This window comes from Haliotis rubra, unplaced genomic scaffold (assembly GCF_003918875.1).
Source record: "Haliotis rubra isolate DU_JTF1 unplaced genomic scaffold, ASM391887v1 Scf43, whole genome shotgun sequence".
In the NCBI taxonomy this organism is placed as follows: Eukaryota; Metazoa; Mollusca; class Gastropoda; order Lepetellida; family Haliotidae; genus Haliotis; species Haliotis rubra.
The window spans coordinates 1,884,703-1,903,598 of record NW_025767113.1 but is presented as its reverse complement, the minus strand read 5'-3'; the positions used below and the strand labels follow the sequence as shown (position 1 = coordinate 1,903,598).

The 18,896-nt window shown below is 41.8% G+C and overlaps 1 protein-coding gene across 1 annotated transcript in view; it reads left to right on the top strand.

Moving 5' to 3' along the window:
• Positions 1 to 18,896, top strand: part of LOC124288980 (zwei Ig domain protein zig-8-like) — a 116,965-nt gene that overhangs the window by 68,575 nt on the left and 29,494 nt on the right. Inside the window, exons 3-4 of the mRNA XM_046725579.1 lie at positions 6,795 to 6,916; positions 14,010 to 14,223. Of these exons, the coding sequence (XP_046581535.1) occupies positions 6,795 to 6,916; positions 14,010 to 14,223 (336 nt within the window). The remainder of the gene's footprint in view (positions 1 to 6,794; positions 6,917 to 14,009; positions 14,224 to 18,896) is intronic.

Genomic DNA, 18,896 nt, shown 5'->3' with positions numbered 1-18,896 from the left:
CATTACACACAGCATCACGGTGCTAATCAAGACTCTCAGACCAGCGACGTTTGATATTTCAGCGTTTTTGTAAGTGACAATGGCACTCGTTAACACACCTGTAACATGCCTGTAACATGCCTGTAATAGATGCTGGTCATTATATAGAGAACAGATACTTAGAGAGTAGGCGTGTCCCACTGTAGTTGGGTTTCGGTATATCTATCTTCAGTTGCATTGATGTAGTCTAGTTGCTCCGCCAACGAATTCGTCAAGACGATTTACTATATTTTAGCAAGGTCTAAAGTCTATACACTGTAATCACCATAGGAATCTAGGTATTTCACTAGCAAGTCGCCGTCTTGTAGAAATGCCAACCCAATGACGTTGTCTTGGACCTGTTTGCACCCTGTGTGACAATACAGAAATTAATCTTTGTTCATTGTTACGTGGAAATGTGTTGTTCAATAATTCTCAGCAATTAATCTACTACCAGGGATTGTCATGTATTGTTATGTTATAATATTGCCGGGTGCATATTCTAGTACATTAACGAGTCCTTGTAATGTAAAGGCGCTGTCATACTTGATGCTTTGTTGCCGTGTACTTGTTCACAGGACACACGTTTCCTTTGATTTCTATACAAATGAATAACTACAACCTTGGTTTGAGTAAAACGTAGGCTGGGCTAATTACATTACACGGCGAAGATGTATTAAAAAATAATAGACCCTAAAGTGCATTCGCCTGCTGAGTCATTAGGGCGAACGTTTACTAATTTTCTAAGGTTCAGAATGTTTGGCCTTAACACTGCTCTTTGATCGCTGTCTTTGACAAAAATCCATTCGTTTAGATCAGTCGAAAGGGTAGCCTGCAACCGCATAAACCTTACTTCCACAAACAAGTTTATCTCCATTTCCAGAAGCTTTTAATAAAGTGTTCCGTTTCTTTAAAGAAAATGAGAAGTGATTGTTAGGGTGCTGACTCTAAAGACCGTGTATCTAATGGCATGATTTACAGTGGAGGGTTCGTGTCCAGACCGCGGTCAGTGGTTCTGATGTACGACCCGAGACTGGTACGGCTGAGGCTACTGGGGACGTACTGCCTGCCTCGCTAAACAGAGATTACATATATCTTTGTATGATCTTCCCTAATCTTGTGTACAGCACACTGTAGACATGTTCAGGCATGGCCGTTACCAAGTATTGATTTGAGTGTTCTTGCAAGACTACATACAGATTAAATTACTTCATGCCCACTGCATATACCCGTGGATGGCCGTGACGGTTAATATAATCCAGATGATGAAATCTGAAGCCTAAGACACGCAAAGTGGTGACGTGATGTCCATTATGTAACGTAAATGTCAAAGTCTATCACAAGTGAACGTCAAATTATGGACTTTGTGGACGCATCAACGATAAAACTGGCACATTATGTGCAGATCTGGAAGATACTCAATCGTACTTAAACTGCCGGGCTATGACAGCAGCCGCATTGAAGACATGTGTAAGTTTATGTTCAACGTTCATCTTGTTTAGGGTTCAGATAATTCCACTTTACTGGGGAGCCATTGAGTGCTGCCTGTATTGGCCGCATCGCAGCCAACATACATGGAGTAATGTTACAAGTAATCGTGTTGCCTGTATGTGTATCCACATTCCTGGAACCCCTGATTGAAGAACAGTACATTCATACACATACCTTGTACATGTGTGATATGGACAGGTAACAATGCACATGTAACAAGGCGCGGACACACGCTGTAAGCCAAACTTATGTATTGACGTCACCGATAGGAAGCCAGTATTTGAAAATGCAATAAAATGTAGTTCCTGCTCCAGAAAGGGCATGTTTACTGTGTACTGTATTTCAGGGTTGACAGGCGTGGCTGGAGCAGTTATCAGACTGAGATAATTCAGATAGATGTTCGTATAATCTACCCTCTCTTCTGTCTTCTCATGACCTTATCCATTAAACAGTTGGAAAATGATAAACATGACACCACGCCCTTGATTATGTGTGAGAACAACGTCAAGGTAACACAGGAGGTCCTGTCGTTCAGTGTCATGACAGGATACGCCGGTTACGAATGCTCATTTTAGGTGAACGATTGATTTGCCTTCGCAATTGTTTTTGATGGATGAAACCGTTGAGATAAACACCTTTTACCTTGACTATAATGTTGAAACAATAGGGGTTTTCCAAAAGAGCTTAAACAATTCACAAATTGAAAGAATTAATCTCTGGTAGTAGTTCTAGTCTGATTGTTCTGTCCCCAGACAAGTATGTCCACGGTAATCCCCGTCAGTACCTGATTTCATTGTGTTGTCATCCCTGGTCATCACCTCCTCCTACGCCTGATTAACGCTACGGATTGTCCTGAGGAAGTCTACTATATTCTTCCTGCAACGTGGTAGCCAATGTGCATGCATGTGTCAGTTGACGTTGACGTACACGCCTGTCGAGGTCATCCCTCATATGTGGTATCGGGTTCAGATCCGGAGGTTTGGAATGCCATTGTAAGACATTGACTGAAGGGCGTCAACGGTGACTCGAGCTATGATGTCATGTAGGAACAACTCCCTCTGTCGGCTTATAGTCGGAAGAAGGTTATCTAGAACAGTTTGGTCAACGGTACCGATTTGCTGTCGAATTCCCCTTGAACAATCACTAAATTAGATGTCCGTGGGTTGAATATGACACCCATCCGTCGATCTGTCGACCTGTGGAAATCAGTTCGGTGCAAAACGCTGTCCATCTCGGCATTGGGGAAGAAATCGTGATTCATCACTGAACCAGACTCGTCGCCAGTTCCTCAGCAGATTCCTGTACGATATTACTACATAGCATACGTTGTCGTCGATTCAACTGTTACAGTTCCCTGACAAATACCTGTCAAATCCCCTCCTGTCGCAGACGAATCGTCATTGTTTGGTATCCTCAAACCAATCACACCACATGTAGTCTCGTGTACGGACGTAGTTGTCCACCAAGACCAACCGTCGACAAACACGCCTTGCGTTATTAGACACCAAAGGGTACGTTGTGACGCTTACTCGGACAACGTGGAATGAGATTTCTCAGTTAGTGATACCGACCCTCACCTTAACCCATCCACCGACTTATCTGTCATGAGGGCTGGGCTCGAGATGTTGCATGACATTCATTCCGACATCGCAAGTGAATGCAGTACAAAGGGAACATTGAATCATCTGAAAACATGACCCTTGACGACGATGACCCCAGATTCGAGGCTGGGTACTTCATTGACGTGTAGTCTACATGGTGATTTGTAAGGGGCGATACAACCCCCGGCCGTTGAGTATTGTGATGACCGGCGTACAATCTGTTCCTCGTCGCCGTTTCAAGTCGACTTCGGGGCGCCTGGTTTCGGATCTATCTGTGCCCTTGTCTTTGACCTTGGACGTCCTGAACGGGGTCGGCCCTCGATATATAGAATAAGTGTTGTTAGTACTTTGTCAATAGTTTGCTTATCACAGACTATAACACATTGGCCAATACATGCTGACTTCTGCCAGGTTTCAGCATACCTATAGCCCATAGCGCGTCCAAGGAGTGCTGCATCCCTGCTTCATACACAACAATGGATACCGTAAAGCATGTTTTAGCCATGTGATAAGCAGGATCAATAACATTGAAATACGTAATGGTCCACATAGATTAATCGACCCCACGTGAACTTGAAAAGGTGAACGTGAAACGTGAAAAAAAAGTACTAGAATCTGTGCTTTACTGAGAAAGTGTAATCCCAAATGTAACATATGTTACAACTAACACTATCTTATATGGCATTGTGTATTTCTTGTCCAAATCAGGACTCACACCCTACACTCCTGTGTGGCACTGCTGTGCGCACGCTGCGTTTGGTGTTAATTTTCACAGGCATAGACGTTCTTGCTTGGGATGTTTGTCTTCAACACTTGTCTGTGTTTTAATATGTTGTAACCGCAGTCATAAATCATGCCTCTCTACTTTTTGTAAGAGTATTTTTCATATTGATTCATTATTTAGTGATACCATCGGGATCGTGCAATGAACTGTGCGGATGGTTCTTGTGGCTTTAATTTGCTTCAAATTTCTCCATGTCAATTTTCCTAGGTCTGTCGAGTCATGTCCCTTACGTCACAAGATTGAAATAATGGCCATATTGAACCCAACTAACTGATGGAAGTTTTGTAACCGTGAAAGAGCCTGCTACATGAGAGCTTGTAATGTTCATTCAAATGTGATATGTTACAATAACCGTACAGAAAAACTGCTTTCAAACAATAACATAAATATGCACTCGATTCCCATCAAATGACAGCTGCACACGCAACACGTGGCCGCTGAGACGCACGGAATTAGCCACCGAGACATCGGTATAACATGTACAGCTCCACTCGGTGCTACCAGCTGGCACCATGTCGCCGTTCTACATGGCCTCACTACCGACCTGGTTGTACAAGGATCTACATACACATCTACATAGCCTGGCTGTATCACTGGAGACTGAAGCAAGAGGGAGATTGGGGTGGCACAATATATAACGTTATATGCTCATACTGATGCCACAACTGGGAAAGTACAATGAAAGTAGTATTTTGTATTATTTTGTTTAAAATGATCGCGGAACAAATACAGAAAGATGTGTAAGACATAAGACGTTACTATGTCAGCATATGTCTCAGTCAGTCGGGACAGTTAAAGTTTCATGTGCATATTTTTTTAAACTGTGGCACTTGTAGTTGATGACGTGTGGTTTAGTTTCACCCACGGTGTAGGTTGAGCCCGGAAGTAGGTATTTGTACAATCAACAATCAATCAATAAACTACATATGTTCTCTGTGAGGCAATTACCTGCATGTGACGTTACTTGTCAAGGTCTTCGTGTAACTCTCACCATGTTTTAATTGTACTTATCAAAATCTTGGGGTTACTGTCATCATGTTTGAATCGTACTTTACTTGACAGGACCTTCGTGTGACTGTCACAAGATTTGAATTTTACTCAACTTTACAAGGTCTTCGTGCGACTATAACCATGGTTGAATTGCATTCTATTTCACTTGACCGTCGTGTAGCTGTAACCTGGTTTGACGTACGCTGGAGATTTGTACACACTTGTGTAACTGGTCACAATCTAAAATGACATAGAAATTTGGTGTCATAAATAATTGTATAGCCATGACCCTGCTCCTTGCTATTTTGCTTGGTGCATACTTAAGGAAATGGGGCAAATGTTCTGAGGAACTACTTACGTTACATGAATGAAGGTTTGCATGCTTATAAAAGAGATAATTATCAAGCCCCAGTTGGAAAAGTGGTGTCACAATAATTTATATTCACAACTGTCACTAATCCTAAACTCTGTGGAAGTATTGTTCGTGTCACTCGATAGTTGGCGCTGTATTCTGGTCGGGTTCCCCAAGGTTGGGTTCAATAGTTAGGGTTGTATCTTAGTCTGGTCCCCACGGTGAGATTCAATAGCTGGCGCTGTATTCTGGTCGGGTTCCCCAAGGTTGGATTCAATAGTTAGGGTTGTATCTTAGTCTGGTCCCCAGGGTGAGATTCAATAGCTGGCGATGTATTTGGCGCTGTATTCTGGTCGGGTTCCCCAAGGTTGGGTTCAATAGTTAGGGTTGTATCTTAGTCTGGTCCCCAGGGTGAGATTCAATAGTTGGCGCTGTATTCTGGTCGGGTTCCCCAAGGTTGGGTTCAATACTTAGGGTTGTATCTTAGTCTGGTCCCCAGGGTGAGATTCAATAGTTGGCGCTGTATTCTGGTCGGGTTCCCAAGGTTGGGTTCAATAGTTAGGGTTGTATCTTAGTCTGGTCCCCAGGGTGAGATTCAATAGTTGGCGCTGTATTCTGGTCGGGTTCCCCAAGGTTGGGTTCAATAGTTAGGGTTGTATCTTAGTCTGGTCCCCAGGGTGAGATTCAATAGTTGGCGCTGTATTCTGGTCGGGTTCCCCAAGGTTGGTCAGGTCCCCAGTTCAATACTTAGGGTTGTATCTTAGTCTGGTCCCCAGGGTGAGATTCAATAGTTGGCGCTGTATTCTGGTCGGGTTCCCCAATAGGTTGGGTTCAATAGTTAGGGTTCCCCAAGGCTGGTTCAATATCTTAGGGTTGTATCTGTCTGTCCCCAGGGTGAGATTCAATAGTTGGCGCTGTATTCTGGTCGGGTTCCCAAGGTTGGGTTCAATACTTAGGGTTGTATTCAATAGTTGGCGTCTGGTCCCCAGGGTGAGATTCAATAGTTGGCGCTGTATTCTGGTCGGGTTCCCTAAGGTTGGGTCTGGTCGGGTGTATCTTAGGGTTGGCAGTCTGGTCCCCAGGGTGAGATTCAATAGCTGGCGCTGTATTCTGGTCGGGTTCCCCAAGGTTGGGTTCAATAGTTAGGGTTGTATCTTAGTCTGGTCCCCAGGGTGAGATTCAATAGTTGGCGCTGTATTCTGGTCGGGTTCTCCAAGGTTGGGTTCAATAGTTAGGGTTGTATCTTAGTCTGGTCCCCACGGTGAGATTCAATAGCTGGCGATGTATTCTAACCCGATCCCAAAGGTGGGATTCAATGGTAATGGTCCCCGATGTCCCGTCCCCAATGTGGGATTTAGTAGTTGGGGATGTAGTCTAGTCCAGTCTGCAATGTGGGATTGAATAGTTAGCGATATGTTCTAGCCCGGGTCCCATATGTGGGATTCAATAGATGGTGATGTATTCTAGCCCGGGGCTTACGATGGGACTCGCTCGTAGACCCATGTCGTCACTAGTCGTTGTATTGTGTTGACTAACATAAATGTTGATTTTGTTGTAGGCGATGACCTGACGACGTTAGCACCATTGCCGAAGTTCTTGAAGACGGACACAAATGTGACTTTCAATAAAGGGGAAGAAGCCAAGCTGCAATGCGCCATTGAAAACATCGGCACACGAACGGTTAGTATGACAACCAGTTTAGGGCTCCTTAAAACCGATGCCATTTGTGTCTCATAAAGCACCTCCATTTGGAGGGTTTCCATGGAACTGTCCGGCAGCCCTGGTGTGAGTTATCCAATCATTTCCATGATGAAATCTATTCGGAAAAAGAATTCAAATAAATGCTGCACCTTGCTCTTTGTAAACACTACAATTTCTATAATGTTACAAAATCCCATACACCATCTCCAAATTACTTTAAACTTTTTACCATAAACAGCTCACTTTGTTAGGAGATTTTAATTTTCCACTTCCTTTCTTTGGCTCGATAGAGCGGTTATTTCAAGCCTAAAAATGTTGTAAAGTGTCAGGCTTTCTTGGGAAATTGCGAGGAGATCCTATTTTTTTGTTTGCATTTATAAGATTAAAGAGCATACCGAAGTGAATGTGGTATATTTCATGGAATGAAGTATCATGACAGGCTCTCAAAACAGATACGGAATTCGATTGCGATGATTTTCTAAAGCACGTTTTCAGATGAAGACTCCGACAAAACTCTCCATTCTATTTTCCAACAAAATATGAAGGTGTTGACAACGTTAAGACATTACAAGGTGGTCAATAGTGAAAATTCCACCTGTTTCACCTGAACATCCCCGATAAATACAAATGAAGCGTTAATGTAAGCATCGAACTGGACCCATGGAGAGGATAAGCTGTCAACAATAACGATGCCAGGTGTCAAGAGATTCCACTCTATAATTATTGTACATTTAATACAATATATCTTCAGGGATCTGGTATAAGAATTGAACAAATCTTAAACCGCTTAAATATCTCATATTTGTAAACCGTGAGCCGCCGGTAAGAAAAACTTTCATATTTCATCACATGCTTAAAGATCAGCAAGAGAATATCTTTCTAAGAATTAAATAATCTACTCGCTTGAGAATTCCTATAATAGGGTTTTTACGTAAAAAAGTAGCACAACTTTCATCTTTGACTTTAAGTAAGGCAACCCGAACTGACGCTAGCCTCGGTATGCTCCCTCGCTGAACTCTCTAGGGTGCTGCACATACGACCGATACAGTTATTTTAAGCCTGGAATAAACACTGTGAGGAATCGTTCCTGCAACTAGACTATACGCATACTTACTCTCACCGTCCGTCAGATAACCGGTCTTTCTAAATGACGTAACGACAAAAACAAGCTGTTGTGTAGTTCAGATGAGGGCTTTGCTATTGCAATTGCAATGTATGCAATGTATGCAGTGCTCATTACTGCAAAGTGGTGTTTGTTCGAGAAGTTCATGAAGGACGCACACAGACACAGTCGAGTTAAAGCTGGTAAATAAAACAAAATAACGGGAACAGTATGAACATTTTACGGTTGTAGGTTGAAGTTGACACTTGGGTGAATATGTGTAAAAAGGTAAATGTGTCAGCTATTACTTCATTTGTATGATTTGTCAAGTGTGGACCAACTCTTACTACAGAGAGGCGCAACAAACAAAACTGAGTGTGAAGAACGTGTTTTTGATTGAATGTGTCGTGAAAGCTGTTTGAAGCTGTGTCTCAAGTTACGGCGTAATCACACAATAACAGAAAATAGGTGTATACTTCCGCTTTAAGTTGTAACTTCGCCGTCATACCACTGAGAATTATTCACTTTTCAGTGTCAGACTGGGGATTATCGAAATAGGCCTTGGATCTCCTAACGGCGAAGCGCAGTAGAACATGCCAGGTTGTTGGCATTGAAAGTGAGCGTGACTGAAGTCATGTTCAGAGTTGTATTCTATTTGAAAACATCGTTGTCGTCATTAGTATCTACTGAAATATAAACTTCTAAGTCCAGGAGGAAGTAGAGCCTACATCAGAGTTCCGATATATTAGGGCATACAGCTTTCCGTAATAGAGCAGACAAACCAGTGTCATAATAACGCGTTTGCCGATTTACGTAGCACTGCGTCTAACCTTTATTGTATGAAGGATTGTGGTTTTGGTTGGTTTCGATCGACAGATGATGATTAATCGAGTTACAGGAAATGGACATGGTTGTTGATGTCCTGTATCTCGAATGAATGTTGTATAAAATATTACTCGGATGACAATAGTTGTAACGTGCAAGGGATGTGTTTGACTTGCAGGATCACTCGGTCTCAATGGTTTGAAGGTCATTATGTAACTGCCTTACAAATATGTGTGTTTGATATATTTTCATCAACTGATTCATATACATGTAACATTTTCATTCAATACTAATTTTAATACACAAACTAGTAAAACAATACTCGTGGTATCAATTCACTGTCATCGAAACGTGCTTATGAATGATGCATGATTCTACAATGTGGCCAACGTATTACGCAGGGCACGAAGTCGTTGACGACCCTCATACTTCCACAGAAATCATAGACTTTACATAGACATTATTAAAGAGCCTTCAAGTCGCTAGGTTCTTAAAAAACTATCTCCAGTCTTCTCGGCTGCTCCAGCGCACAATGTTCCCCTGGATTCCAGGAACTAAAACATATTGGCTATGATGTATGGTCTGCAGTTTCAACTTTCTACAAATGTGGGAAAGTTACGCAACACTGAGTGTAAGATTACAATTATTAAGGCTTGCAATACATTAGACTGCAGAAAGACATTTTATATTGACCAACGTATTTGACCATGCCTCACCGTATCCGTGAAGGTCCGGGTTAGAATAGGTCTTCAGTAACCCATGCTTGTCGTAAGAGGCGAATAACGGGATCGGGTGGTCAGGCTCGCTGACTTGATTGGCACATGTCATCGTATCCAAATTACGCAAAACAATGCTCATGCTGTTGATCACTGAATTGTCTGGTCCAGACTCGATTATATAGCTGGAATATTGCTGAGTAGGACGTTAAACAACAACAACCAACCATGCCTCATCATGGTAGTCCTACAATAACTTATAATACTCTGACAATGAATCTTGCTGTTGAACCATTTAACCTGCCAATCGCCATCCTAATGTTTACATATTTTCATGAATTTAATTCAAAAGGATTGGTACTTAGAGACAGAAATATAGCCCAAACGATAACCCTCGATGCAGATTCATTATTTTTGAATAGGCATTTTGTGGAAATAAGTTTGGTGAATGAATGAATCACTGCCAGGACACCAGGTGTTCCTAGAAGCAAACCCAAATCTGAGACAAATCCAAGGATTTTTTTTGAAGAAAACGCATCAATAAAACAAGAGCGCTAAAACATAAACCATTCCGAAAAAACAACAAACATTCCCAAACCAAGCAAAAACATAAGCAGCTCGAGAAGGTTATGGCTTCATCAGAGTTTTACTGGCTGCTTCAAATAAAGAGCAGCGAGGGAAACATTATATGCATCGAACACCCACCTGTGGGTAATCGATAACAAAACACTACCCGCTGACACATTGGGAAAAGAACTTTCACTGCTCAGTCCAATTATGTAAATGGGCAGTTGTAGTCGCCAAAGGTTTCATTTGCTAGAAGAAAAGAAAATTGTAGCTGCCACCTTTGCTTTGCACTTGATCGGTCATGTTACCGTGGTCGCCGGGGGCAGGGTACGCGAGGATGGAGCTCGATGGATGTCAGCGTTAGGAATTATACAATATACTGGATAATAACATAAATGTGGGAATGTAATGGTATACCTGCTCAGCATCCCTTAGCAGAATGCCGCCAGTGTTGAATACTCAAACAGTCTGGCGACAGGGAATGGAAATAAGAGAGCCAATTGTCTTTTCAGGTGTCTTTGTAAATGGTGGTTCTTTACTTCAGTATTCTCCAGCTGTGGTTAAACAAAGGCATGGGTATTTAGAAACTTTGCTAACTGTTTTCTGCAGAAGTAATTGTTGCAAGAGAACAGATGTGTTCACGTTCTCCTGTCAGGGAGTGTGCAAATGATAAATTTGACTGAATGGGTGAATATGGTCTTTTGAGTCTTGACGAGCGATAATTTTAACTAGGGCCACCCACCCCGCCCCCACCCCCACCCCCACCCCCAACCTCCCCACACACACACGCACGCACATTACCAATATCAATTTGAACGTAATGTTCATGGTGTTTCCCTCGTAATTATCCATTAATTAATGGTCAAGGTACATATTCCAATGGAATACCCGTTGTCGTGGTGGATAGGCCTCTGCCTGGCGGGGTCGGTATTTCCATACTGTAAAGGAAGACGCTTAAAAGTTAGTATGGTTCTTACTCCCCATCCAAACCAAAGTACGAACTATAATTCCATTTTTGCAATCCACTAATCGAGACTTGTGTCTAACTATAAACATTGTTACACGTGATACAGGAATGGCGGATTTATGTAAACATAACTGTCACGTTGTAGTATCCCAGACTCCATATGTTTCGTATATGTTTCAATACGAGTGACAAGAACTGTATTTTACAGGAGTGCAGCGTTTGTGGCGGCGTATTTAATTTAACTCGTATATAAAAAACAAGGTGTAGTTTTCGCCTCTTCCTATTCATTATCAGGAACAATTCTATCTCCTTTTAACGCCCCTCAAACTCTAATGAGTATCTCTCCTCTAAACCATGACAGCAATTTATAACCTGAGTATACTTCAAAGAATAATTAAGGCTAACAATTCATGGCTGAGACAAAAACGAAAGTTCCCGTCTCTAATTTAAATAGAAGCCGATTTTCTTTGGTATTCATGTAGAATGTATCTGGCGTGTGTCTTAATCATCCCACGTGTCGTGTCACAGAAACTACTGAAGTCCTCCGTGTTGGGATTGCAGCCTCAAGGGTGGGGATATGTCAGGACAGCGTGTTATTATTCTGTAGGAACCAGCTATGTATGTACTCATAACGATGTATTGTACCTTTCTGAAGAGCATATCAGACATCCGTACCTGCATGTCGCCAGCTGGCCGCTAGTTACCATTGTCACAGAATTACGTCATGTTTCTTCCGTTGAAAGGCGTGTTGTTGATGCAGGCATTTCAACCGTTCCTCAGAAGTTTGACTGGTAAATTAATTATGAATATTTGTTATTCGGAAAGCGAGTGAAGTTTACGTAATTACTTAGTTGATGTCCGATATGGGTAAACCCTGAAATACGAAGGCTTTAATATTTTAAATAATGTTCATTGTATGCCACTTATCACATTGGAACAATTTTACTCTGTCCGGAGTCACTTTACCAAAATGGTGAACATTTCAGGCCTACATTACTTGGGACTTTTCTCACATACATGCTAAAAGCGGTATTAAACCTCAGACAATCAAGCAAATGTTTTCACAATTCTGCAGACTGTAAATGTATAAGGCACGTGTGGAAGTGCTGGTCAAGACCCGGCTATCTACGGATCGCCGTCAGAGTCAACGGTTATATTTAACGACACAAACAATGCAAAACGGACCAAAGTCGGTTCGAAATTAGGATTCGAATTTCACAACGTATTGTGTAATTGATAATTTTAAATCACAGAGACGTCGCCTACCGCACCAGAACCACTGCAATATCCTTACTTTAATGTGCACAGTACTGGCGTTGTATAGTCATGACATCTCACAACCTCTGACAAAGTGAATGTGTATTATCTGCATGTGGTATTTGTCAGTGTGGAGAAGGAGACAGACACACTACAGTTGGGTGAACACACACTGACATACTAATACAGCCCAGTACGGTCACAGCATAGTCCTTTGTTCTGTCTGGTTCCTGGTTGATGTGAAGCCATAATTACAACTTATGGTTCATCCTATGACAACAGATGTCCTAATGTCCATCCTAAATATTACCAGTGTAGGTTCTGTAGACATACACTGTCTCACATAGAGAACTTCAGAAGTTTATTGACAACTTAATCCTGTGTTGTGAGCTCATGGGAGCGAAGTGTACTACATCAATCAAAACATTAATTACATCTGACAAAACCACAATATGCTTCAAAGAATTACCAAAGCCGTGGTCAGGCTTACTTTGATCAAATATTTAGCGGAATATGAATAAATAATGGATCATTTATTGAAGCCATTTGTGACGAGCCTTGTGTTGTATTGTGCACTGTTTAACCAAGCCTTGTAGTGGCCAATACCGCCGTGTCACACACTGGAGCGGGATACATACAATTCACAGCGATTTTCAAGAATGATGAATTGTCGTCAAATTCTTGTCAAATGAGCACCGAAACTGGAACCACCCCAGTCGCTCGGTTTGCATTCGGATAACGATAATCACAGGAGCTAATATAATAATAGATATATAATTTTAAAAAGTAATGTAAGTCATCGCCAGGGATTTCTGTGTCATCTAACGGACACATATAGGCGTGAATTTCATTTTCTCTTTTTTTGCAATAACCCCAGATTACATACAAATAGATCATACTTTATTCATAAGAATGGATATTAAACGCGGTACATTTAGACGTTCAGGTTCAAGATTGGTAAGCAATTGCCAAAATGCAAAATAGGTACAACTGAGAACCTGTAAAATATGCTTACAGTTTACACGTGACAGGCTATTGATATGCCACATGTCCTTCCTCGTAAAACTAAGAGAGTGATTTGTATCTTGTATTAGAGTACAGCTGTACCAGTGAGTATATCCATTCCTGTATCAGATTACTGGTAACTTGAAGCTGCAGCGTCGTGCTATACAGTGAGCCAGAGGTACACATCTGCCACAGATCTGTTTCTCCACGGTCTAACTAGGTACACAACTTATGTATGTTTTAGAATGACATGCATACTTGTGTCTCACAGGAATCGTTTGAAAGTGGCTCATGCGAGTTCCAAATACCACCAATATCCGTGTTTACATTTCGAAATGGGTAGCATGTGAGTACAAAAAGAAAGGTTGTGCAAGATTCGTCTCTAGCATGCAACATAATCTACATGGTTCGTTTTTAACTATTTAACTTTACGTCATTCAAATGCATTCGTTCACCCTCGCTCCATGTCAACACAGATGGCATCCTTGGGAACCATAGCAGAATGTGCGTACTTCCGGTCCAAACGAACTCGCTATCTAAGCAATAATTACAGATATAACGTGCTGATAAGTAAGCTCATTACAACTGAACCCGTTTCCGCTATTTAGAAATGTGTCTCTTTTTTAATTGCAGGTAGTTTGGCGTCGTTCTTCCGATCCCAACCCTCTGACTATTGGAACCACAACGTACTTCCGGGATAAACGTCTTTATGTCTATCATGAGAAACTCTCTCTAGAGTGGAACCTCCATATCCGGAATGTTTCCCTTGAGGATGCTGGGGTCTATGAGTGTCAAATCAGCTCAAAGACGAGGAGCATTCGCCATAATGTTTTACTGAGGGTCGAGGGTAAGCTTTACTAGAAAAGATAAATATAAACGCTTTGTTTCCCGTTTCGCCTTTGGGTACGATTTAAGATATACATTTTGTGTTACTTACCTGAAAGCATACAAATCTGTATCTCTGAATAGTTAATAATACTCAAACTAAAATATACTTAAGTTGTACATTTACTAAATGCCTCCCGTGAATTAAGGCAAAACGCCCTATCATACTGACAAAGGAGCAGCCTAAGATGCGGAGTCATAACATACACAAAAGCTCCACACGCTGCTTAACACTTCTTCCATGTGTTGATATTTCTGTTAGTCGGTCGAATAGATTGAGGTTAAGATGGTTTCAGAACCTGTCTTACTGAGGAACATTTCAATCCCCTGTGATATAACTGTCGAAGCTAAATATCTTTTATGCAATTTCCAATTTGGTTCAAATGAATTTTTGTAATGAGAGATACCACATGACAGTTGCTATACATTTTATATAAACTTTTTAAACCGAAGTTTTCAAACACGTGTTATGACGCATACCACACAACTCTATATCAAGTAGGAACTGGATCTCATGTTCATGATGCTTTCACAGACCAATCTGTAAGGCGAGTATACCTGATTACATAAAACGTCATCAGCTTTTACTAAAACTAAACACTTGAACATCATCCTCGAATCCATGTTTGAAAACAGATCATTGTTTTTCCCCATGGCTCGTGACGGTATATATGAGTTCTCATAGACGTGGTGTGATCATATTTCTAAAGTCAATGGTTGTAACCTCGAGGCAACAATCTACAACCGATCAACTAAATGAACACGTGGAACCTCAAATGCGGAAGACACTTGTTAGCTGGTATGAAAGTCGAATCGTTCAAAGGAAATATGAACTTGTGAAGTTCGCAGTAGGATGTATGTGGCGATCGTGTCATCAATGGCGAATAGGTTTAGAAAAAGTGGAACATTGGATTAGAGGAAATGTCTGACATTTGTCCACGACTTTGTCTTGTGGTAATTCAGGAAGATTTCATGTGAGCTGATCAGAAGAGGCGGTGGAGTCGCTGCCAGGAATACAATTGTTATAGGAATAGACTCTGTCTGTGTGTGTGTGTGTGTGTGTGTGTGTGTGTGTGTGTGTGTGTGTGTGTGTGTGTGTTTGTGTAGATGGGTGCTGGTATGTGTATGTGTTTGGGTCTCTCTGTGTGTGTGTGTAAGTTTATGTTTGTGTAGATGGGTGCTGGTATGTGTATGTGCCTGGGTCTCTGTGTGTGTGTGTGTGTGTGTGTGTAAGTTTATGTTTGTGTAGATGGGTGCTGGTATGTGTATGTGTGTGTGTGTGTGTGTGTGTGTGTGTGTGTGTGTGTGTGTGTGTGTGTAAGTTTATGTTTGTGTAGATGGGTGCTGGTATGTGTATGTGTCTGGGTCTCTGTGTGTGTGTGTGTGTGTGTATGTGTGTGTAATTTTATGTTTATGTAGATGGGTGCTGGTATGTGTATGTGCCTGGGTCTCTCTGTGTGTGTCTGTGTATGTGTGTGTAAGTTTATGTTTGTGTAGATGGGTGCTGGTATGTGTATGTGTCTGGGTCTCTCTGTGTGTGTGTGTGTGTATGTGTGTGTAAGTTTATGTTTGTGTAGATGGGTGCTGGTATGTGTATGTGCCTGGGTCTCTCTGTGTGTGTCTGTGTATGTGTGTGTAAGTTTATGTTTGTGTAGATGGGTGCTGGTATGTGTATGTGTCTGGGTCTGTGTGTGTGTGTGTGTGTGTGTATGTGTGTGTAAGTTTATGTTTGTGTAGATGGGTGCTGGTTTGTGTATGTGCCTGGGTCTCTGTGTGTGTGTGTGTGTGTGTAATTTTATGTTTATGTAGATGGGTGCTGGTTTGTGTATGTGCCTGGGTCTCTCTGTGTGTGTCTGTGTATGTGTGTGTAAGTTTATGTTTGTGTAGATGGGTGCTGGTATGTGTATATGCCTGGGTCCTGTGTGTGTGTGTGTGTGTGTGTGTGTGTGTGTGTGTGTAAGTTTATGTTTGTGTAGATGGGTGCTGGTATGTGTATGTGCCTGGGTCTGTGTGTGTGTGTGTGTGTGTGTGTGTGTGTGTGTGTGTGTGTTTGTGTAGATGGGTGCTGGTATGTGTTTGTGTCTGGGTCTCTCTCTGTGTGTGTGTTAGTTTATGTTTGTGTAGATGGGTGCTGGTATGTGTATGTGCCTGGGTCTATGTGTGTGTGTGTGTGTGTATATTTATGTTTGTGTAGATGGGTGCTGGTATGTGTATGTGCCTGGGTCTGTGTGTGTGTGTGTGTGTGTGTGTGTGTGTGTGTAAGTTTATGTTTGTGTAGATGGGTGCTGGTATGTGTATGTGTCTGGGTCTGTGTGTGTGTGTGTGTGTATGTGTGTGTAAGTTTATGTTTGTGTAGATGGGTGCTGGTATGTGTAGATGGGTGCTGGTATGTGTATGTGTCTGGGTCTGTGTGTGTGTGTGTGTGTGTGTAAGTTTATGTTTGTGTAGATGGGTGCTGGTTTGTGTATGTGTCTTGGTCTCTCTCTGTGTGTGTGTGTGTATGTGTGTGTAATTTTATGTTTATGTAGATGGGTGCTGGTATGTGTATGTGCCTGGGTCTCTCTGTGTGTGTCTGTGTATGTGTGTGTAAGTTTATGTTTGTGTAGATGGGTGCTGGTATGTGTATGTGTGTGTGTGTGTGTGTGTGTGTGTGTGTGTGTGTGTGTGTGTGTGTAAGTTTATGTTTGTGTAGATGGGTGCTGGTTTGTGTATGTGTCTGGGTCTCTGTGTGTGTGTGTGTGTGTATGTGTGTGTGTAATTTTATGTTTATGTAGATGGGTGCTGGTATGTGTATGTGCCTGGGTCTCTCTGTGTGTCTGTGTATGTGTGTGTAAGTTTATGTTTGTGTAGATGGGTGCTGGTATGTGTATGTGTCTGGGTCTCTCTGTGTGTGTGTATGTGTGTGTAATTTTATGTTTATGTAGATGGGTGCTGGTATGTGTATGTGCCTGGGTCTCTCTGTGTGTGTCTGTGTATGTGTGTGTAAGTTTATGTTTGTGTAGATGGGTGCTGGTATGTGTATGTGTCTGGGTCTGTGTGTGTGTGTGTGTGTGTGTATGTGTGTATAAGTTTATGTTTGTGTAGATGGGTGCTGGTTTGTGTATGTGCCTGGGTCTCTCTGTGTGTGTGTATGTGTGTGTAATTTTATGTTTATGTAGATGGGTGCTGGTTTGTGTATGTGCCTGGGTCTCTCTGTGTGTGTCTGTGTATGTGTGTGTAAGTTTATGTTTGTGTAGATGGGTGCTGGTATGTGTATGTGCCTGGGTCTCTGTGTGTGTGTGTGTGTATATGTGTGTGTGTAAGTTTATGTTTGTGTAGATGGGTGCTGGTATGTGTATGTGCCTGGGTCTGTGTGTGTGTGTGTGTGTTTGTTTGTGTGGATGTGTGTGCTGGTATGTGTATGTGCCTGGGTCTCTGTGTGTGTTGTTACGTATTCATTTCCAAATTAAAACTATAAACTTGAAGTTAGGCCGTAAAAATAACTCGGCGTTTAACCATCACACAACAAATAAATGCAATGTAATTTTATTCTCAAATTAAGTAAGTTTTCAAACAAATACAAATCACCCCAAAGTTGTTACAATGGCAGTTCCAAGTAGAGAGGCAGTACAAATACAAAGGCATTATGGCATAATAGCATTGATTGTAGCAATAAAGACAGTGATGGTGGTATTCTTCTCGCGGCAACACTGGTCATGATTCCAAAATATTCAAGGCTGAGTATCAAGAGTGAAAAGTGATCGTCATATAACTACTGGTCTTCTTGTAAGGTGAGATGACTGAGGCAAATGTATAGTGTCAATGTACTTGAACTTTAAATAATATTCTGGGTTATGCTACCCTGAAAAGGGCCAAGCGGCTGTAGTCCCTTGCAGTACCTTCCAGAAATCTCAGTCAAACTATAGCACAGATCTAACTATATCACAATGAATGTGACAAATTATAGCTTTATATACAAGCTTTACACATTGTACACACGAAATCGAACTCGGATCTTGGACGTGTCGATCGCACACGTAGCCATTAGGCTACCCCTCGGCCCTTTAACGATGTGTAAGTTAAGATCACACTGTGTAGGCTTGAAAGTTTATAAATATGACACACGGCAACACTACTGACACCATTCCCTGCTGTAATTAAGCCAATAATTGTCTTATTGCCAATTAGACCCTCACGCAGCGAACACATCTACATTTACTGTACATTTTCCCCATCACACACACACGCTCGAGGCGGGCGTAGCCTTATCAAGATAGTATTGTGTTCAGCAAAGGCACATACGCCTATAAACTAAATCTATTGTTCGTATAAAGGTTGTACTGCCGCGGTATCGATGGAAGGCGATGTTTATCTAACATGTTACTGAACGATTTTCAGATCGATCCTGAAACTGTGTTGTTAATGGTTGTACCTGCAAGTACCCGGATTTCTCACGTACAGAGTGAAACAACAAATATCAGCATATGCAGAGAATAGAGTACCTGCTAGCTTGACCTTACCGTGACAGTACATCATACGCGAGTGGACACGCGTTCCCATGAAACGCATGACAGAAACTGTACGCAATCTTGAATTCAGGAAATAAACATGAAACACGTACTTTGAGCGTATGCGTACAATAATCTACTTGTTAAT